Source organism: Plectropomus leopardus, chromosome 16 (genome assembly GCF_026936395.1).
Source record: "Plectropomus leopardus strain MGB_pleo_1.0 chromosome 16, ASM2693639v1, whole genome shotgun sequence".
Lineage (NCBI taxonomy): Eukaryota > Metazoa > Chordata > Actinopteri > Perciformes > Serranidae > Plectropomus > Plectropomus leopardus.
The window spans coordinates 33,423,163-33,446,734 of NC_142191.1; the positions used below are offsets into that span (position 1 = coordinate 33,423,163).

A 23,572-nucleotide genomic window follows, 5' to 3' on the forward strand; every position below is an offset into this window, starting at 1 on the left:
CTCAACCTCTGGTTTTGTAGCCTAATCTTGGTATAGAACGCAAGCTTCACTGGTTTGTTTAATAATGACAGTGCACATTAATAAATGTTGCTGTAAATGTGCCTGAGACTTACAAAAGGCTATTTTATTGTGGTTGCTGGACACATGATAGCCCCACAAAAAAGAATTTGAGATTGAAGTTAAAACTCAACAGTCCTTATGTAGAGGGATAATAAATTGGGAATATTAATATTAGAAAAGATGTCATGGAGGGCATTATTATCTAAATGACTGTTGTTTGGATACAAAATAGCAAAGCTGAGCCCCAAAAAATGCAACATGTAGAGAGAGAAATTGAGAAAGTCAATGTTCCGAGAGAAATCCTTAAAGTTACAGCTCAGTGTGTGTGTGCCATAAAAAAAAAGAAAAAAGAAAGAAATAAACAAAAATAAGAAATAAAATAAAATAGCGGTTATTGAGTCACCAAAATAGATCGGATAAAAGTAAGAGGAAGAAGCCCTTTTATTTTGTATTTGATAAAAATAATAAGCATGAGAACTTGTTTTGTTCCTACTTATTTATTTCATTTTTAATACTGTTGCATTTGTTTCATTATAATTTACTTTCTCCATTTAAGAACAAACTATATATTTGATTCTGAATGTCTAAAAGGGTAGAAAAAGTATGCCAGTCATCTGTTGACTCCATTTCTCAGCTAACATTACTGTTGCACACTGTCAAAGGCTGAAGAGAGGCGAGGCAATGGTGAAAGCGCATAAATGTCACATCCTTTGGATTTCCCCCGAAAATTTGTCCCACATCCTATACATAAAAACAGGCTGAGCTGTTTTTATAATAAGAGCCACCAAGAAAGTCGGAAAGGTCTCCATCTTTACAACGCTGCTTCTCATCCCAACTTGTCAAATACAGCAGCTTTGCCAGTGGACCTACAATCAAAATATTATGCGTGAAGTAACCCTCCTGCATCAGTTTTGGATGTTCAGGGACAGAGTATCAGTTGACACTCCTAAAATGCATTGTATCTTTCAAAAATACACCTCAGTTTTTACAGTATATGTACAGTTTCTGCTTGTTACATGTAATCAGTCTGTTTCATAAATAAACTTATTAAATACCTAAAACCTGTAGTTTTAGATTTATGTCTTAAGCAAAAAAAACACGGCTTGGCTTCAAATAAGTACAGCTGTACACATGTCATATAACATGTGAAATATGTCCGCAGCATGCTATATATGGCTGTGCATATGGCAAAATCTCTTAAAAGAAACAACAACTGGGCCTTAATCTGTGAAAAATAGACACAGAGTAGTCCCTAAAGTATCTGCAGATATTAAGTTACTGACCAGTTTTTCAACAGCATAAGCTGAAGATTTGTTTTCATATTATCAGTGATTTCACTTTCATTATATTGACATGGTACAGGATGAAACAATCATGTTCGTCGGGTGGACAGAAACACGCCTTAAAGTGCAAATGGTGGTCTGCAACTCTAGGATGTGTCATAACTCAGCAACTTGCGCACACATTCATCATATACACTGATATGCTGATGATGTTGTGCTGAAGACTTGTTGCACTTCCCTCAATGTGCCAAAGAAATCAGTGAATGCAGGTCTTAATTATTGATTTATTATTAATAGATCAAATAACATACTCATAATCACACAATCAATGTGTTATTTGAAAGGAGATTTTTCTAGTGATAAACCCACAGACAGTCATCATCAACCCCCAGCTCTATTGCCATTTTAACATATTTTCATTGATTTGTTTTGGCTTTAAAAAAAAAGAAATTGCCTGTAAGCAGTTATTTTAAATAGTTATTTGGTTGCCGTGGTATTCCAGACAATGCTTGTTTCATGATGTCAGAGAATGGAACTCAGGATCAGAACAAGGAACTTCAGAACTTGGAACCCACATAAGGCATTACTACCCTCGCACTCAGGAAATCAGCAGAGTAAAACACAGGTTCTGGATATTCAGAAACGCATTTTCCTCAACTATTCGTATTGAGAACGCTCACAATACAATATGGATGCTAAGCAGTTAAAGACTTTTGATTCTCTGCCCTCAGAGAATCATTCAGGTAAGTGTGAAATCATGTTAAACAGCTGCACTTGCTCAAAAAGTTCATCAAGCTAGTTTTTTGAGATACAGCATGTTTTCTCTGAAGCAAGTTAAAATCTGCCAGTGCATTCAAAATATTTTAACCGGTTTACAAAAAAACTAATTCAAAGTATTTTCCTCTGAATGTTTCAATATAGTTTTGCTGTTGTTGAACGAGGTCTCTCCTCAATCAACAAATTCGTATGTTCACCATGTACTGTGGAGGCCTAAGACACCAACAAAGCTATCTTCACAAACTGAAGGTAAGTAAGCATGACTAATTGATGCTAAATGGTTATTTTGTGGGTGAAGTATCCCTGTAAGTACATTAGGCTACTTAAATGTATTTAGTTTGCACCACTGATAAAGGTATAGCCATTGAGGTGTTGGATAGGCATGCTGAACATCTGACTTTCACACAGAAGATCAAACTTTGTGTCCTATTATGGACCCAAAATTCGCTTTTGTTTCTGACAATCTTTAACATACAGTATTTCCCATGTCCACATGTTGTAGGAAGAATATTGAATTTGAAACTGATGGGATTGAACATTACACAACAATGGTGTTGAACTTAACATAGACTTTTGCAGAACCATCCAATATCAACAAGTTTCTCTTAACTCTTGTATTTATAGTGAACAGTGGCACCGGCAAACCCAACAACTGCCTGGGAGAAGACTCTAGGGTGACAAGCAGAAAAAGGAAGGGCGGCATTGATCACCCAGAGCCAAACATTAAAAGGCAGCGGGGTGCCAGCGAGTCCCTGGAGGTGACAGTGGAGACTGTGCCGGCCAAGGGGACCAAGAGAAAGGCCAACACCTCAACAGACATCCCCACTAAGAAACAGAGGGGTGGAAACGGTGACACCAACACTGATGAACCCACCAAGGCGTCAGTGGAGGAATTCACATGGACTGACAATCATAATGAGGCCCTTGCTGAGCAGCTGCCAGCAACGGAGACCCAGAAGACGAGAGGGGACATCAGCTGTGAAGTCTCCTCGAGCTCCAGCAGCCCTTCAACCTCCCAACAAAACGTTAGGAGTGCAATCGACTTAGACACTACCAGCAGAGGTAAGCTAATAGTGTCAAACAAAATTAAATGAGTGTATGTGAGCACACATACAACACCTCCCTACCACCAGCAAATAATCTAGCTAATAAACCTGCATAGTACTTCCTCATATATATTTTTTTACACCGTGGTTTTAGATGACAGAAACAACATTGTTAACACGTTAGGGGAACTTAAGAAATGCACATAGGTATTTTTTAGCTTAATATTTACAGTGCAGACATGAGAGTTGTTTTGTTGCCTCTAACTCTCAGCAGGACCGCAAAAAAATGTATTTCCCTACTGAAACAAGTCATAATGCATAGGTTGAGACATTCAAAAGAGTTCCTCTGATCGGCAGATGTATCCTTCACTGTGTAAGTCAATAGTAAAAAGTCTTTTTCAGCTGCAGGGGGTCATTCATGGTGTAATTCCACTGTGCGGCGACTACAGAAATGGTGGTTTAAATGATCTGATCACAATGCATCTTAGTGGTCATTTACAGTTGTATTTACTCTTGTATTTAGTGCTGTCCATTTGTGATCAGATCACCCAAGACACATGGTATTGCCAGATATAAATAGGCTCAGTATTAGACGTTTCTCACAACAATGATAAAACATTTGTGTTGTGTGTTTGTGTGTGCAGCTACATTTGAGGCCGCATACCTGCAGCTCCACATGCTTGGAGAAGGAGGCTTCGGTTCAGTTTATGCTGGAATAAGAAGAAGTGACGATTTACCAGTAAGTATTATGTCTGTACTCTCACATTACACATACTCTTGAAAAAGAGATTCTAAATCTCAATGAGTCTGTTACCTGGTTAGATAAAGGATATATACACTAACAGTCATCGCTCCCTATGCTAACCAAAGCACTGTTGATTCTGTCCTGTAGGTGGCGATCAAACACATCCCCAAAGTTGATGTGGAGTATGAACCACTGGTAAGTAATTCCATCTGATGTCTCAGCACCAACTATCATTGTTGATCCTTTTTTTCACTTTCTTGTTCCCTTGTTGTTGATGAGGAAATCACACAAACACAACCACATTAGCATTAACAGGTTAATCGTGATGCGTATAAGGTCTGTAACTTTTTTTTTTTAAATCGCTCCAAAGCTCCAAAGCTCGGCAGAAATTTGCCATTGAAAAAATAGGTCACTTCACAGGGATCCCTTGCCCCCTGACCTCAAGATATCTGAATGAAAATGGGCACTGAGTTCCCACTTTTTGCGAGTCTCATGCATTTTTTTTGCTGTCATTTGATTCCTAACCAAGCAAATCTGGCATCCCTGTTTTTCCTTGTCAATATGAATTTCAGCTCTTAAAAATGTGATTAAAATGCAATTAATTATGATTAATTATTGGAATTCTGCAATTATTTGTGATTTTAAAAAAATCATTGTTTGACAGCCCCAATTAAAAGACAAGCTATGTTCTGTGTATTGTTTCTGTCAGGTTCTTGATGGAGTGATACACTTGATCCCCCTGGAGGTGTACCTCATGCTCAGAGTGGCTGGTGGACCTGAGTCATTGGGGAGATCTGCGGCCGTGACATTGCTGGACTGGTTTGATCTGGAACACGAGCTTCTCCTGGTCATGGAGAGACCAGTTCCCTCTATGGATCTGTTAAGCTTTATTGAAGACAAAGGTCCCCTGAGCGAGGACCAGGCTAAGGTACGAAAAGCTGGTTTGAACGCAAGAAACATTTTTGTGTAAAAGCTGCACCACCTTACACTCCCTTTTTTTCCACTATAACTCATCTTTTTCTCTTTATCTGTGTCACAGGACATCATGAAACAGCTGGTGGAGGGAGCAATCCAAATGCACTCTCTCAAAGTCTTTCATCGGGACATTAAAACTGAAAATGTCCTCGTTGAGACTGGCTCTGATGTTCCTCGAGTGAGGATTATCGATTTTGGATGTGGCTGCTTCATTAATAACGAACCTCTCCGCAGCTTTTCTGGTATGACATCTACTCTCTGCTCCTGCTCTTCATCCATATGTTGATCCATTGTGTGGTGATTTTCATTTAAAGCTTACTCTTCATCCTCTCTTTCCTTCTGTCTCCATCTGTGCATTGTAGGAACCTCTGCGTTCGTACCTCCAGAGTTCAAAGCGCACGGGGAGTATGAGGCTGAACCCACCACAGTCTGGCAGCTAGGCGCACTACTTTATGAAATTGTGGATGGACACAAGCAATTTAGCACCTCCAAGTTCCTCCGCAACAAAATTAAATTCAGCCATACGCTGTCCAAAGGTAAGACAACACTGGTGTTAGAACCAAAACTCAGGCATTGTATTAATAATTTGTTTCTAATAATAACTTCACCTACCAACATAATAATCTTTGCTTCGTTCTCTGTCCTCTCTCCTTTAGACTGCCATGATTTTTTGAATGGATGTTTAGCTCTAAACCCCAAAGAGCGCGCCACCATGGAGCAGATGCGGCTGCACCCCTGGTTTCATTAATTGTGAACATCCCACCTCCTTTATGATATGTACCTGGCAATATGATAAATAAACTGACAATGATCTCTACATTTAAGAGACACTTAAAAAGACTTAAGACTATTCTCTTTGTAAAAGCTGACTGGTACGGGCTGATTTTGGCGGCCATGGGGCTTTCAATCAAACACTGAGCTTTCAGAGCCTTTGTACTTCCTTGTGGTTCAGAAAGGGGGCTAAAATAACCCTCAAAATTTAGATTAAATTCTGGAGATGGAAAAATGGTGAGGTCATTTCACAGCTTCACAGGAGTGTTTCAAACATAAAATCCTTTCTTTGTTATTTATTAAATGGTGGACCAACCCTTCAAATACTCTGACTAAAGGTATTATGCTGATGCAAACCACTAGAAAAAAAAAAGAAAAAAATTAATAATTATGATGTTGCACCAAAACAAGGAAGTGCTCCTACTTCATTGTTCTGAGCTTTAACTTCATGTCAACGCGCAGACAGAAGCGTGCATCTACTCAGCACCACTAAGCTAGCTTACGTTTGAGCTCAGCTGAAGAGGACGCCATTAATGTTTGCATCTCCCACAGTCACAAACAGGAGCCTCCCTTAGATGCAAGCTCTCTCATGGGCGGTGATAGGGTTGGTGGTTAAAGTTAAGTGGAAAGAAAATAGTCCCTGCATATAACTGCACACAACAAGGTTGAGTTTTTTAACTGTATTTTTTTGCCTTCAGCACCACAAGCTGAATGCCATTTAGTTCCATTTTGAGAGACAGCAGACATGTCTACATCTCAATATCTCATATCAAAACAGGCTTGACTGATAGATAGCACTGCAGGCGAAAAGAAAAATATGTATAACAATACAGTTATTAATTTTGGAGTGACCTGTCTTGACTGTGCTGAACCCAATACAACAGAAATTAGTTTCCATAGTGCAGTATTTTACTGCATATTCGTTGTGGAGGAACAGTTGTTTTTTAAGGTTCACCATGGGGGCCTGGAGATGGAAGCAGATTTTGCTACAGTCCAAATAAAAGCATATCCTTTTTATAATTATTTCTTTTTAGGTTTTTTAGAGACAACATGTATGCTAACAGCTTCCTGTTTACATCCAGCAGATGTAAACCAGAGAGCAACATTCATTTAGTAGCATGTTTCCCATTAGCTTCGTTTTGGTCTCCAGCAGCCCCTGAAGGAAATATTGGGCTCTTAAGTTAAAAAAATTACTTTTTTTAGTTCATCTCTGTGTGTTGCTGGGCAGGTAGTATACACTTAAGTTCATCAAATTTGGTTGTTGTTTTTTTTCCCCCAGAAACAGTTTGTCATTCTGAGTGACACCTTTCAAATATCAGTCATTTCTTCGTTAATACAGAAATATAGTGCAGCTTTAAATTTGGTGTGTCATGAACATGACATCAAAGATGTGGCTAGGATAGTATGGTTATACAAGATGTATAGGGCCATTTCTCACCAGTGGCTTTCATCCTCTGCAACATCCTCTGATCTTCAGACAGACATCTAATAAAAGTTAAAGAGAGAGGTGAGCAGTGAGAGTAACATAAAATGATGTCATGTCGCACTGAAAGGAATTTTTGTGTTGCCCACGCATTGACTAGCCTGAAAGCAACAGTTAAGTGCATTTAATAGCTCTGTTATGAAACTGTACCTTTTTCAATCACGATATTTAAATAGACAAACTTGAATTAAACTTAAAAGAAACGTTCCTTTAAACTTGTAATCTCTACAAACACCTTATACAAACAACCAAACATATAATACACCTACATCCACACATCAGTCCCTCTTCATTGGTCACATTAATTACAGCTCATCAATGTGGTTCACCGCGGAAAGTAAACCCGAGCCGGAGCGCAAAGACAGCGACGTACTCTCCACACTGCGCTCGGACCTCTGAGAGGACTGCTGTCGAGAGCCACCGTATCCTCTCTTTCCCCTATCTACAGACACACGCCACACAAGACGCTGGCCGATACACACACACACGCCACACACACACACACACACACACACTCACCCACACACACACACACACACACACACACACACACACACACACGCTCACCTACACACACACACACACACACACACACACACACACACACACACACACACACACACACACAAAACTATTACATTAACTATTTTTCTTTCTTTATTAAACTGAAATACTTTCAGTTTATTTACCTTACTCATTATTTTAATCTATTTTATTAGGAACTACTTGTTTTAATCCCTAGTTTTAAGCCAGGGCTACATATCTGTAAAGCGACTTTGAGTTCCAGAAAAGCGTTAAATAAAAACAATGTATTATTATTATTATTATTATTATTAAGTGTCTTCTGGATGCTCTTGACTAGTTATAGAGTAGAGGTTGACTGATGGAGCTTAAAATGCATTATTCAATGTTTTACCCATAAGGCATTCTAGATGTGGTCCTTATACAAAGTGTTTCATCTTCCCCATCTTCCTCTTCCATTCACTTTTACCCTCATTCATTTGATAAGGGCCTCCTAGAGGAACCATAAAGTAGTGACTCTGCTAAGTCAAAATGGCAACAGGCTTTATGTGGGGGACGTTCAGAGTGCCTGTATGTTTTAATGAAAATATCCATATTTATAGTGCCAGTATAAATATCAATATTTTACTCCATCCTTTTTTGATGGTGCTTTTGGTGTAGGTGCATGATGCCAGAAGGCACCTTTCACGTGTGTGAAATACTGCTAGAGGGCGTCAGCTGAGAATGCGGATGGACACAACCTGGTGCAGTGTTATTATATGCTAGCAGATGGCAAGACAGTATGACGGGCTGTCTGATTCACATACACAACTGAAATGCTGTCACGCACACAACTAAAATGGTCTTACACAAACGACTGAAATTATTAAACTCATGCACAGTCATTTCAAGCGCTCAGACATCTTTTCAGTGGTTCTGTCTCTGATTGAGCTCTGAGTGCACCACTGATCTGTGAGGAAATCTTTACATGACGTAACAGAGGTCCATTTTTATGGATGCAGCGTGGACGGATGTAATGCACTGTAACACCATGCAGTGTAATGTCTGACGCTCACGTCCAGACAGGACACAGTGGTGTGACTGGAGCTGCAGCTGATGGCAGCATGTTGTTTCACTGGTGTGAAGGGACGAGTGATGCTAAGTGACTATCCAGTGCGCCGGCTCCATGGGTTGTTGCCCAACTGCTGTGGCATTTGACAGTGTTCTAATAATCTCCACCGCGGCTCAAATGTTAAGCAACATCGCTGCTTCGGCTAGATTACTTGTAGACTGTTGAGTGGACAACCCATAGGGCAAATGAACAAATAGCAGCCGTTCTGGCTTTCCTTCACTAGCTCTTTAAGCTGTTTACCTTCCAGGTTGACTCCGCCTGTGTGAAACTCATATCAGTAGAAACTCCGTTTCTGCTGAAATGTTCGATTGTGTTCATAGGAGCATTTCACCAATGTGTGAACGCCTTTCATTATATTATGTGAGCATGTTTTAATAGTATTGTGAGCAGATTTCACAATGTTTTGCGAAAGCATTTCAATAGTGTGTGTGAGGAGATTTCAGTATGTTTTGTGAAAGCATTTCAATAGTGTGTGTAAATGATTTTCTGTTGTGTATGTGAGCGGAATAATTTCAGTTGTTTGTGTCAGAGCATGTTGTGTGAGTGAAAGCATTTCAGTTGTGTGTGTGTGTGTGTGTGTGGTTTTTTAGTTGTGTGTGTGTATGGTTTTTAGTTGTGTGTGAGTATGATAATTTCAGTTGTGTAAGAGCATTGTAGTTTTGTGTTTGTATGGCTTTCACTTGTGTATGTGTATGGTTTTCAGTTGTGTATGTGAATGAGATTGGTCACATATGTGAATGTGAGACGTAATTCTGAATGATGTCCCACACGGCCCCTCACAGGATGGTGTCGGGTTGAAATGCTGCCGATGAAAATATAACATAAGGTGGATGGTAAGGGTGATGGATTGGTCCAAAAAATAACAGATTTTATTGTCTGGTGTTCCCTTCCCACCTGAATGTGGTGTTTTTTTGTCTATACGTTACCATCTGTCTCCTTCCCCTAATCCTAACATCCTTGCCAGCATGTGCGTTTGTGGCACTGGTTGCCATGTGCTGCTGTTGCCTAAAAATAACCGAGTGTGGCATCAACCCACCACGTGCTTTTTGTGACATTACAGTACCAGCATTCCAGAACATCAACAACAGATCCAGAAGGATATCTAAATAGCAATAACTTGTAATTCTGCCACTGCAACTCTGCCATTGCCAGTCTCAAGCCCGGATGAGTAAAGAGGAGGGCTGGGCAAAGGGTTAGCTACGCTTCCCGTTAAAAACCCCAACAGCTACAGATACAACAGGAGTAGAACAAGAAATCCTGGCCCAGAGAGAACATAGACCTTCATCAAGAAGATTTATGACACAGGGCAGTCAAAGCTACAGCCTGAGCACTGTTGGAGACGGTGGATGAGGGACTAGATGCTTTGAGAACTCTTTTCGACAGTCTATGCCCCAGAAGGGGTAATTAGCGTAATTAAGTAATAAATTGTAATATGTAGACGTATTGAGGGGGTAGGGTACACTGCACTATTGAGAAATGTCTGAAACTACGTGCAAGACTTACAAAATAGAATATTTGCATACTACACTGGGAAAATTAGACTGCTGTCACATTCATTTTTACACTGGCTTTTCCTTCAGGTGTCTGAAACACACTTCCATTATACCCACTATGAGGATGAGTCCAGAACAAAAGACCAGAAGCAAAGACGACAGTCTGTTTACAATCCTGGAGAAATAAACAATAAAGATAGTAAACTGTGTTCATTTCAGGTTTGTTTAGTGTTGCCATAGCGCAAATACGAGAATAACGTCCTACTCAACCAGCCCGTGTGTCTTTGTTGAAGCAAGTGTTACGGCTGTTTGTTTGTTACATAATGAAACAGGGACATGTTGTGTGTTTACTCTGTTCTGTTACTCCTCGAAACATGTTTACTGCAGCTGCTGTGTCTCAGATAGCAGACGGCATCCACCTGTATGAGTTTCTTTCATCACGGCACCCTGCTTTGTTTTCCACCCACTCAGTCCGTAAATCAAGGCTGAGGTGCAGACTGATGTCAGGAGGAGGCATCGCACTCAGCGGCAGTCTGCCCTGCAAGTGTCCATCCTGCCAGATGGAGCGGCAGTGTAATGAGCTGCTCTGGCCTGACAGAAGCTGTGAGGCCAACTGAAGGGCAACCACACAAGGACACAACTGCTCCACCTCATCCTCACAGAGTCAAACTCTGACTAAAAAGTTTGACTTCGCTACAGTCTTGTAGATACTCCACAGACTTCAAGTCCTGGTTTGAACTTTTTCACATAGATATCAATAAGTAATTAATAACAATAAAGCAACATCTCATGAAAGGGACTGCTGTTGTCATGAATATCAGAATGACTTCAATTTGGTCATAGGCACAAAGCCGCAGGGCAAGCACCATTTATGAATTAACAGTAATAACCAAATACAGGTTATTATTTGTTTGTTTGTTTATTTTGTTTGTGATACCAGGCAGCAACCTCCGAAGACGAAAAATGAAGTCAACGCTGGTATGTTGCCTACTAAGCCTGCAGGGTCATTCTTGGGTAAGATTTAGGTAAGACAGATTTTCTTGAAAAAAAAAAAATCATGTTGAAACTTGTATTAAACATATACCTGTACTCAGAATATTTTTGAAGCTGGGAATTTTTAAAGTTAACCCTCTGAGCTAAATTTCAGCATTTTTGCGATTCTCTTTATGTGTATTCTGAACCTGTTCACTCTGCTGTTTACATCTTATTAAGACCCAAAGTTATGCATAAAAACTATTATTAGAGCTGAGCACTTTGAGTAAATCCAAGAAGGCGACTGTTTAAATGCCGAATTCAAGGCTTCAGAATAGGAGTCCACAAATCAGTAGGTCACATCACAGTAGCTGCGTCCATTTTTTCAACGGCCAACAAAAATAGTTCTGTAACTGTACTGTTGCACTAGCTTGCTACTTTGTGTAAGCTAGTGGTGGGTTTCGAAATATTCATTTTTAATGCCAGAGCACACTCTGGACAACCATGACTGTGTGTAAATTTGGAGCACAAATGAGTTCTGTCAACAGTTGATAATCAATTCTAAAAAGCACATTTACGTTTGCAGTTGAACATCTGAAAAGTGATCAGACAGATTTTTACTGTCTCTCTCAATATCTGCAGCTGATCCACTGTGTTATGTGGCTTGTTTTAGACAACCTTAGATATCACTGCTTTAAAATGCAGACATTCTTAAAACATATATGCATAGAGACAAAATTAATCACCCTCTGCCCTAAACCGATCTGTCCTCAAACACAGGAACCTTAGATACAGCCATAACACCTGATATATAATTACACTGCTTCTCTCCCGTTGCCCTTTACAAATATCTATGATTTCATCATCTAAACCATCAGCTTCTCTCTCAGACCCCATCTTGACTCAGCTTGCAAAATAAGTTTAACCCTTATTGAACAGCTCCTAATAGTCCAGGTGATATGTGATGTTTCTGTTCACTGTTTCATGAAAACAAGACACTTGGTACACTGCTACAGTTTGGGGCCTTGAACATTTCAGAGATGGAGCCATTACAAAAAAGTGTCATGGTGTCCATTTTACCTTTGGTCATAACTGAATATTGTAATTTTGTGTCATCCCTGCTAATGGTGATCTGAAGCCCATATCAGCCATCAATTTCTTTTTGGAAACGCATTGGTGGACATTGAGAGAGCCCTCGGTTTATCACCAGGCCCCTCATTCATACAAAGAAATTGTGCCACACAGGAAGCATTACACCCTATTCATGCAGGACCAGTATTCTCTGGGGACCTTGTGTGAGGTCAAATCAGCGACTATTCAGCTGTCACTTGTGTTTTATTAAGTTCCTGGATATTCTACAGGTACTCTGTTTTGTTAATACCTAACAACAACTGAACTCCCACTCCTGCAGCAGCTGACGTCCTCCTGCCTGCCCCAAACCACAGGAGGGCATATTTCAGGTGTCTGTCTGGACTTATTGTGAGCTGCTTGTTGCTTTGAGGTTCTCTGTACCGCTCTGCTGACTGAACAGACTCAACAACACCATACTGCCAGAATATTTAAAAAACAACAACATTGACTTTTCATGGTTCTTTACTCCATACTGTTCAGTCACACAGCATGTAGAGCCCAGGTTACACTGCCACCTGGTGGAGAACCCAATCCCCTTCAAAGCAGTCACACTGACCAACTGCTTTAAAAGCTGCTACACAAAACAACATCTCACAGCATTATATTTTAGATACCTCCAGGTTTGACATTTTATGACTAGCTAAACTATTTTTAATATAAATACTCAAACATGAGCAGTAGATAACTAACTTATCCAGGGTCAAACTAAACAACCCAGATCTTATATCTCTAATGTCTTGAGCCAGACTGAGGTGCTGGATGTGCAGGCTGTTGGTAAACATTGATGAGGATAAATGGGCTTTAATATGGAACCATACAAAGATGATATCAGTGTGTAACTGTGCTAGACTGCTGCAGTTTGAAACATGCACTGTTAGCAAGTCTCTCCCAACAAAAGATAGAGATGAATGCCCTGCTGTCACCACTGTGCCTAAGATGTAAAATCTCATCAGGGACCTACACTCATGTCTGGTCTTACATTAAAATATTGACATATTGGATGGAAATTTGCAATATATTGAAAAAAAAAGTGTGGTTTTGCAGATGACCCCTCTCTGTTTGCTGCAGCTGTTGCAGCTGTGCTGCTGTGTGTGTCCTGGCTGACTGTACAATATCCCTTGCATGTGAATATCTTTATGTTATGGAAACATGACAAACGTCACATTGAGATGATCACAGAGTGTTTTCCTCTGGAAAAATTGCCCTGCCTGCATTTGCCAGCACTCACTGCCTGTTTATGGACACCCTGTCTCCACCTTGCTTAAAACACGGTAACTGCAGTGTCCCTTTGTCATTTGGTCTCGTATTATGATATCTTGGCTTTTATTTTATGCAAAACTTCTGTCACTAACATTCATGCTGTTTGTTCTGAACTCTTTTTCTATTGTTCACCAAAAAGGACAAAACTCAATAAAAAAAATTAAAAATTAAGAAAATAAAGCTAGGCTCAGCTTAGGCAATGACTAACAATCATCATTAATTATTTATTTAAATTGATGTGTTGATTTAACTAATTTAACCATTTAGTCAATAAAATCCTAAAGAGGAAGAGGGAAAAAGATCATCACTAAGGAATCTTTCTTTGTCCAACCATCAGATAAAAACCAAGAGATTCAGACAATCGACTAATTGTCACATTTAGGCCTTGAATCCATACAGCAACATCTCCGGATAATTTTATTTTAAGATTCAAACAACCTCAAGGAGTTTGGAAGGATGTAAGGGAGCCCTTAAAACTCGACACTTTGTATGTACTAGACAGCTCAGTGTGGTCTGTATCCGATTCCAGGGCAGCTGCGGAGTGTGTAGTGTGTGTGTGGAGCTTGAATGGAGTTAGATCGATATGAAGCTTAGGTTTCAGTAGAACTGAGTCCTCACTGGGGACCACATCCAGGGCTGTGGAAAAGCTGCAGTATCGACCAATGGCTGCTCTTACCTTGATGAGAGCTTCCAGCTCGTCCGGGGACACACACGGGTGTTTGTGAAGAAAGGCTGCCTTCTCTGCCGTGATGGTGATCTTCTGGTTGTTTTCAAATGGCTGCTCCAGCGCCCGGAACACCAAGCCCCCTGCCACCAGGTAGGCCACCACCACCACGAACACCGCCAGCACCGTCTTCAGCTTCATCATGGTGAAGGAGGCCGTGCCGTCAGCCACTGCCTCCATGCTGGTCACCATGCTGGGGGGGCGGGAGGAGACAGAGAGCCGTGGCAGAGAGCAACCCATCGGGTTCTGCATGGTGGCCACGCTGGCGTGCACCAGGCTAGACTGAAGCATGCCTGGCTGCATCTTCTTGGGGGGGATCAGGTTGGTCTGGACTTCCACTGAAACAAAGGACAAATGAACGACTGTGATGTGTGCTATAGCATGTGCACATTACACTGACACTTCCTGCTGATGATGCTCTGAAAGGCTAAATGTTAACAGTGTGAATGAACTCTTAGACGAGCACCAACAAGGACAGCTTGTTTGATTTTAAAATATCTGCTAATACCTTCAAGCAAAAAGAGTTTTCAGTCATTTCATTTAACCTGAGGAAGCCATCATTTCTATGATTCATATTTGCATGTTTGATAAAAGTGAGGGACGCCTGCGTCAGGGCTCGCAGGCAGAAGACAGAAGATTAATGTGCTTTAACAACAGCCATTAAGCCGTAGTGTATAGTGTAGTATAGTGTGTGATGCTGAGCGTTTCACACGGCTGCTGCAACAACCTCTCTGCTCACACAAACTCCTCTGCTGCAAAACACAACAGGAGGCGCTCCTCAACACAAAGACATGACAACAGACAACAGTAAAAGCTACCAGTCTAAACGTATAAACATCCTGTAACTATTTCATTTGTTTTTATCCACAGAGTGATTGTATTTAAAGGACCACTCTGCATATTTTACATGTGAAAGACAGTTTAGTAGTCATACAGTGGCTTACAGTGGCACAGAAGGTAGAAATTCCTGGAATAAAACAACATTTCCAAAACCACTTCAGCATTTCCCAAAACATTACAACATTTCACTGAACAAAATAACATTTCTCAAAAACACTATTTATTATATCCCAAGAACACTATAACATTTCAGAAAACAATGAAATGTGGGGTTTTTTTTAGATTTTTTTTTGGGGTGTTCCTACCTTTAACAAATGAAAAGAATAGGAAGGGAGAGACGGGGCAGACATGCAGCACTGAGGTGACAGCTTTGGGAAAGCAGCTGTTTTTCAGTTTATATTTAATACAGCTGGCTTTCTTGCTCAGTCCTTTTTTTCATTCATTTTCCGTAACCGCCTGGAGCCAATCCCAGCCGTCATCGGGCGGAAGGTGGGGTACACCCTGGACAGGTCGCCAGACTATCGCAGGGCCGACACATATAGACAGACAACCTTTCACGCTCACAGTCACACCTAAGGACAATTTAGAGTCACCAATCAACCTGAGCTGCAGGTTGGACTGTGGGAGGAAGCCGGAGACCCCGAAGGGAACCCACGCAGACACGGGGAGAACATGCAAACTCCACACAGAAGGGCCCCCACCCACAGACCAAACCCTGTTTCACCCCGGGATCAAACCAGGGACCCTCTTGATGTGAAGCAACAGCGCAAACCACGACACCACAGACGCCACCGGCTTTCTTGCTCAGTCGGTCAGTGTAAATGTCACTCAGGAGTGGCAGTGTGGTCCCAGTGACATGCTTAGCTCCCTTCACCACATGCTGCAGGTCCCTCTTGTCTTCTGTGCAGCTGCTGTACCACACTGTGCAGCAGCAGGTCAGGAGGCTCTTCATGGTGGCACAATAGAAGTTAACCACCAGTTGTTGTGGGAGGTGAGCCTGTTTCAGCATCCCAAAATAAAGCCATCTGGTTAGAGATGTGCGTGGACCAGGTGAGAGGTGTAGACTCCACCCTCTCTCCCTCTTCCCCCAGCGTGCAGATGGCCAAGTGCTTGATGTTTTCTATCACCATTTACATTGTTTTTGTGTTGTTAAGGGCCTGGTTGTTATGGAAACACCACTCTGCCAGATGTTGTACCTCCTCCCTGTAGGCGTCTCATTGTTGTTCGATATCGGTGGTGGTCTCAAGACAAATTTAATAGTGATGTTGGACAGGTGGATAGGGGGACAGTCGTGTGTAAAGAGGGAGTAGAAGGGAAAAAGTGGGGGGAAAAGACATTATTCTGTAATAATATTACAGCACTTTTTTAGAAAAACAATTTTTTGTCCTTAATGGATCAAAGAGATTTTTAATTATAAATCTGATTCTGCACAAAAAACTATAAATGCATCAAAAAAACCCAACTTACTTTTGTGTGTTTTTTTCATGAAAAACGATGACATAATTTATTCACACTATAATTTAAACTTAAAAATCCTTAAGATAAATGAATGTTTGGTAGTTTTGACCAGGACTGAAGTGAAAGATTTAACTGAAAAAAAGTGGAAAAAATGTTAATCTGTAATAATTTTACAGCATTTTTTGGAAGTGGACATTTTTGTCCTTAGGGGCTTTAACAGGTCCTAAATTATATATCTGACTCTGCACTAAAACCCATGAATGCATTAAAATCACTGTTGTTGCTAATCTTTGACATATCCAAGACTGTGATTTAAAAAAAATCTCCACGCCTCCCCTCATTTATTATATGGAAAGTAGTTCATTTTTTGGGTGTATTTTTCATGAAAAGCAGTAACATCATGTAATCAGACTGGCATTTAAAGGGTTAAGATCCTGAAAATAAATAAATGTTTGGTAGTTTTGATCAGGACTGAAGTTGATAAAAAGACTAAACCCCAAAAAGTGGAAAAAAAATATTAATCTCTAATATATTATTATTATTAATTTTTATACCAGTTTTTGGAAGTGGACATTTTTGTCTTTGATGGCTTTAACAGGTCCTAAATTATAAATCTGACTCTGCACAAAAAACTTTAAATGCATCAAAATCAATGTTGTTGGTAATCTTTGACATATCCAAGACCGTGATTTAAAAAAAAACAAAAAACTCCCAGCCTCCCCTCATTTATTATTTTGAAAATAAGTCATTTTTTAAATGTATTTTTCATGAAGAGCAGTGACATCATGTAATCAGACTGGCATTTAAAGGGGTAAGATCCTGAAAATAAATAAATGTTTGGTAGTTTTGATCAGGACTGAAGTTGTTTGAAAGATTTAAGCCCAAGAAGTGAAAAATATTAATGTGTAATATTTTTATAGCAGTTTTTGGAAGTTGACATTTTTGTCCTAAGTGGCTGTAATAAGTCCTACATTTTTAATCTGCCTCTGCAAAGAAACTATAAGTGCATCAAGATAATTATTTTTTTACATATCCAAGACTGTGATAAAAAAAAAAATCCCCCAGTCTCCTCTCATTTATTATATCGAAAATAACTCATTTTTTGTTTGGGTTTTTTTTTTTGTCAAAAACGGCAGTGACATCATGTATTCAAACTGGCATTTAAAGGGTTAAAATCCCAACAATGTTTAATCATTTGATAGTTTTGATTAGGACTGAAGTTCATTAAAAGACTCAAGCCCAAAAAATGGGACATATTGTATTTTTATGAAAGGTTTTGGACATTTTTATCCTTGATGGCCTTATCTGTATTTTTTTGAAGTGCTCCCAGAGAGATAAAGTTTTAAATTGTTGGTCAGACTAAAGCAGTAATTTGATGATGTAACTTTGGTCATCCATGTTACAGCCGGAGTGATTCAGCAGTGGATGGGATAACTGGAGGACCCATTATGATGAAAATATTTGTAGATTGGGGTGAGCTCAAAGTTCATTCTTGACTTTGAAAATCAGCAGCAGCAGGTGCAGCTTACTGACGCACTGGATGAAGTCAGAGGCGACAACAGCTGAAGAAGACTGTGAGGTGTGACTGAAAGCTCTGGAAACAGCAAGATAGCAGACCTTGAGTTTACCATTATAGAAATGGCTTTACTCGTTTGATTAATTTAAAGTATTCAGCATAAATATAAAAAAGGCAGCATATTGCTAAATGTCACACCTTGTCGTGCGTTGCTTTCAGTTATCTGTGAGCCCCAACACAGGCTGCTGGCTGAGCTTCTACTCCTGCCTGAGTGTTAATTAGCTCCCAGTGTGACTGACTGCCACCAAAACAACATCACTGGATTTTTACACATCACCATCTATTTACTAAATTATGTTATGTAACAGTGGGTTTCACTGTTCCACATCTCACTGACACTGAGCACGCTCATCATCACTGACAGACTGATTTGATTTATGTAACCAATCAACCTGTGTGAGGAGGAACCTGCTTCCTGTGTGATGCAGGTGTGAAGACAGAAATCACTGAACTAATGGAGTGGGAGCAACACGTGAAAATGAAAGAGGGCTGCCATATTTCTGCCGAAGGTCATGTGCCGAACATGAATCACCTGTGAAAGCTGCAACAGCTGGGTAAACATGTGCTACTGCTGCTGCTGACGCTGTAGGAGGACGTGACACTCATGCAGGATTTGGGGGGGGGGGGTCTGCCAGTGGTGGATGAGGTAATGTGAACATCTCTACACTGCATCACATTGAGGCTTTTGTTTACTGACAGCACATTAGGTTCCCTGCAAAGTCTCACTGCGGCCATCATCAGCTCCTGTTTTCTCTTTCCTCCCACTGAATCATCCTCAGGTATCCACACACCAACACATGCCCCCCTTGTGTTTTGAGCAGTGGGGGCGCCACAATGAAGATGTGGCTGCAGCAGTAAAGTTAAGTATGCAGCATCAGCACCAGCCTCTGCTCAGACCTATTCCTCTGGAAAGTCCATTTCTACCCAGCATGAATCTTTCATTGGGTGCCTGCTGCAAATAATCACACTGTGTAAAGGAGCAGTTCCACATTTCAAATGAAAACACGCACTAATAGATGGTCTAATGATGAACTTCCAGCCATTTCACTATAGAATAGAATGGAAAATTCCAGCAATCTTTTTCTCTTATGAATAATAATAATAATAAAAAATAAAAATGGATTGACAGTCTAACCTGGTGGGGGGTTCATGCTCCCCGGCTTTCTCGGATTCTCAGTGGGGAATTTCATCTTGATTCTTCTGGCTCCTGGCGCTGCTTCTGCGGGAAATAAACGTCTTTAATCTGTCAGGATCTTTTCGGTCGATTCCTTTAACCGAGACAGGATGGAGAAGGGGAAGGAGTAGAAGCACATAATCCGCGGGCTGTGCGCTGCTGCTGGATGCTGTAATGGCTGAGAGGCTCCTCTGCTGTCTGTCCTCACCCACCGCGCAGCTTAGCAGCGCCGCATCGCTGCTGTCCGCATCGCGTGGAAGGTGGTTCACACCGAGGGCGAGCACCGGGAAACCAAGCCCCGTTCAACAACCCGACCTTTACATTGTGATGTTTTGTCTTCTCTCCTGTTTTGGCTGTTGCCTATTTCCGTCAGGATGTAGCGCAGCAGCGACTCTGCACTACCAGCGCTCAGGATGCGTTTCTCCCTCTCCCTCTCTCTCCGCAGACTGTTTCTCGTGGGTTTTGCTTGGGTTTCAACGCCTAAGCGGTTGCATAGTACAAGACACGACCTCAGTTATCAGAGAGCTCTCAATGTGCCAAGAGGAGACAAGCGAGCGAAGCAGACGCATCTGACTTTTGCTGTAGAACAGGAAGGACAAAAAACCCTCTCTGTCTATGAAGAAGTCTTTTAGAGTCCATGTTTAAATGATGGTGTCTCAGGTAGTACAGTACTGCTATTGCTGCAGCTTCAAGCTTCATGATAAATGCAGTCTTCGTTTTTGAGTTGCTTACCAGCTTAGTTGAGAACTAGGCAGGTTTCCATGAAACCTACTGAACTGTTCAACGAATCATGTCAGTTTTTGAAAAAAGTCCCATTGATCGCAAGAAAGCTTTTATGTTTGCATGAGGTGGTATTTCAAGCAATTGGGGGGAAAAAAAGCCCTATTTGTCCAAACTGCAATGGAAACATATTTTTGTCTTTCCTAGGTCACATGATGCTGTGGCTATGTGTTTGTCAGTAGGAACTGACTCCCTCATGATGCAGCAGGAGCTACAGAGGTGTTATTGTCACAGGTGTAAGTGGTGACTTAAAAGAGTGGTCTTCTATTGGGGAGCAACACACCAAACAACATGCAGACAGGGATTCAGAGAAAAAACGTTTGATTTATTAAAAGTAACGTATAGAATAAAAACAGGCTAGAATGTGCTAAAAGTCCCAAACTCTAAAATGACATAAAATGATTTCTTGCAGAGTCCAGAGTCCAGAGTCCACTCTCGCCGAGGACAGTCCTTAGTCTGTTGCTGCAGCCAGGGCCGCTGCTGGCCATTTAGGTGCCCTACTTGCTATGGCTTTACTGGTGCATGTGTGGCGATGTGGTAGTGGGTACTTTTATATTATAAAGGGGCTGTAACATAATGATACAAATTGCAAGCCAGACAACGCCACCTAGGGACTTTCACCCAGGGAGTTTTACCCAGTTCTAAGCAGTAAGGCAAACACAGGTTCAAGCACTACAAGACAGAGACGTGGTTCAAAAGCAAATCAGAATTTATTTATTAATAATTATTTAAGCAAAAATAATTTTAAACTGGAAGTGTCTGTGGAGGGAAAAGAAGGAATTAGTAGTGAGCAATGAATGCGGGTCAAAATTACAGGAGGAGGTATGAAAATTTATTACAATTTATGCTCTTAATAACTCTTTCCAATTAATAAAAACACTTCCAAAGTAAATTATCAAAACTATCCAAAAAAAGGGAAAGGGGGAGTGAGTGGAAGCTAGCAAGGGGGAGGCAAACTACCAAAGGAAGTGTCCCAGGAGTGCACTTACCCACCACTCGTGAACTCACAGCAAACACACAGCAAACGGGTGCAGACTATCGTGTCCCAGTGCCTTTCGCAATAACGCAAGTCACGAGACTCGTGACCGGAACACATGACTATTTTGAGCAAATATGTATAGTATAGGCTTATCTTATTTCCTGTGTGCTTCAGCTTAACTTAAAATAAAATAATTCATCATTTAGGCCTGTGATTATTATGATGATCGGCTCAGTTGGTGCCCCCTCGGCACCGTGGTGCCCTTTGCACACTGCGTGGTGCACGTGTACGTAGCAGCGGCGCTGGCTGCAGCGTACCGTTTATTGGTCCCTCGCGGCCCGATGGCGTTTTCCACCGACAGAGATAGTGGGGGGAAATTGGGTCAGCTAAACTGCTTCTTACTTAAATCCAGGTTCTGAGTTAGAATTGAGTCTTTTAATCGCAGTTTCCAACAGGTAAGATAAGAGTCCCCAAAATCAATAAACAAACTTGCCACACATCCACAGCAAAAAAAAAGTACAAGAAGAATGAATATTCATACAAACGGAGAAAAAAATTGGATAAACCAAAGGAAACATAAAAAAAAACTCTTCTCTCAACATTGTAAGCTGTGTTCAATTGCACTTTTACACCTCGGATGTAGGTTAACAGCGTTGTAGCTGCCTATTTAATATGTGCCTGAAAAAAAGGGAGACATATGAGGGGCCGTGTGGGACATTATTCAGAATTATTTCTCACATTCACATATGAAACCAATATCATTCACACACACAACTGAAAACCATTCACACACAACTGATATAATTACGCTCTCACACACACACAACTAAAAACCATGCATGTGTATCTGGTCACGGCTCCGCTATAACTGGTCAGCATTGCAACAGTGTAACTCTGTTGTGTCTATCTGGCTGGACTATGGATGATGTGTCTCTGTAGCTCTGGTGTCTATGGTGCAGGACTGACATCACAGCCACACAGTGGTTGCTCTCACTCTGGTTTTCTTTCTCCAGCTGGTGTAAAGATCAAGAGTACACAGTCATTTGTACTGTATGATGAAACTACAAAGGCCACCCATCTTCAGCTCAGGAGAGTTTTTATTTTTTTGCAGTGTTTTTAAATGACATCCTGAAATAATATCTAATTAACAAATTTTTATCCAACATGTGATTGAATTGTGAAAATATAGATTTTTGCGTACCATATTTTCAAGCATTTTTAGACTTCTGTGCAATAGAAACATCAATGCATATTTATAATATTATAAAATACAAAATATAAAATACATTTCTGGTTGTGTTCATTTCGGTATTCTAGCTTTGCTTTAATACAAAAACATGACAATATTCATTCACAGTTACATTTTAAATGTAACAATATTACATGAAAACTCATATTAAACTGGGTCTACATGGTGTAGTACTGTATAACGCAACTGCAAAGGGCACACATCTGCACAACACAGAGGCAAAAGATCACCGTCTGCAACGTGTGTAACACGACCACGAGCGGGGCAGCAGACACATGGTAAGGTAGTTAGCATTTGCTCGGCTTAAAAGCAGAGTGCAGCTTCAGAATCAGAAAAAGATTTATTGCCAGGTATAGTTAACACAATACGAGGAATTTGTTGTGGTGGGTTGGTGCAACATAAATACAGAAAAGAAAGAAAAAAAACAGATAAAATAGAAGATACAAATATAAAATATAAAAAGTACGAGTCTAGCAGTGCAAAACAAAACAAGTAACACAAGTAACAGTGTACAAACCAAAACAAGTAACACAAGTAACAGTGTACAAACCAAAACAAGTAACACAAGTAACAGTGTAAGCAGTGAGCTTGTGAATAAAGTTACTAATTTCTACACAGAAACATCTACTTTCACAATAAGTTTGAGTAATATTCATAGTCAAAACACATGTTACAAACACTTTCTAGAACAACTTTTAAAGAAGTAAACAAGGAACATTGATTGCAGCATTAAACACAGACACACACCTTCAGCTCAGTTTTCCTTTGCTGAGGTAACTACAGTGGCCAGCTTTGAGCCCTACCTTTGCAGTTGTGCAATTAACCACCAGATGGCGACAAAGTAACATATTAATGACATTCACACCAATTTTGTAGAAATTCAACAAAGAGGTTATTTCTTACTCTGTTACACCCACCCACCACTGCATTTCACCCAAAACTACAGATGTGCAAAGTAGTACAATTACCATGAGACATCACCAAAAATCTGACACAGGTTATACATCATACCAACAAAAAGTATCCCCAAAAGCATGAAGAGGAGAAAGAGTGGTGCCTAACTCTCACTACCAACCCCTGGAAGTAGGATGCAGTGTGCACCCCACATAAATCTTGTCACAAAAAGACATACCCATGGCAATGCAATAAAGTACATTAGAGAA

At 40.6% G+C, this 23,572-nt stretch overlaps 1 protein-coding gene across 1 annotated transcript in view; it reads right to left on the bottom strand.

Moving 5' to 3' along the window:
- Positions 1-20,985, bottom strand: part of kcnk10a (potassium channel, subfamily K, member 10a) — a 45,233-nt gene extending 24,248 nt beyond the window's left edge. The window contains exons 1-2 of the mRNA XM_042503398.2: positions 19,363-20,985; positions 14,306-14,691 (exon numbers count right to left, since the gene is read on the bottom strand). Coding sequence (XP_042359332.2) covers positions 14,306-14,691; positions 19,363-19,417 — 441 coding nt within the window. The 5' untranslated portion in view covers positions 19,418-20,985. The remainder of the gene's footprint in view (positions 1-14,305; positions 14,692-19,362) is intronic.
- Between the last annotated feature and the right edge of the window lie 2,587 nt (positions 20,986-23,572).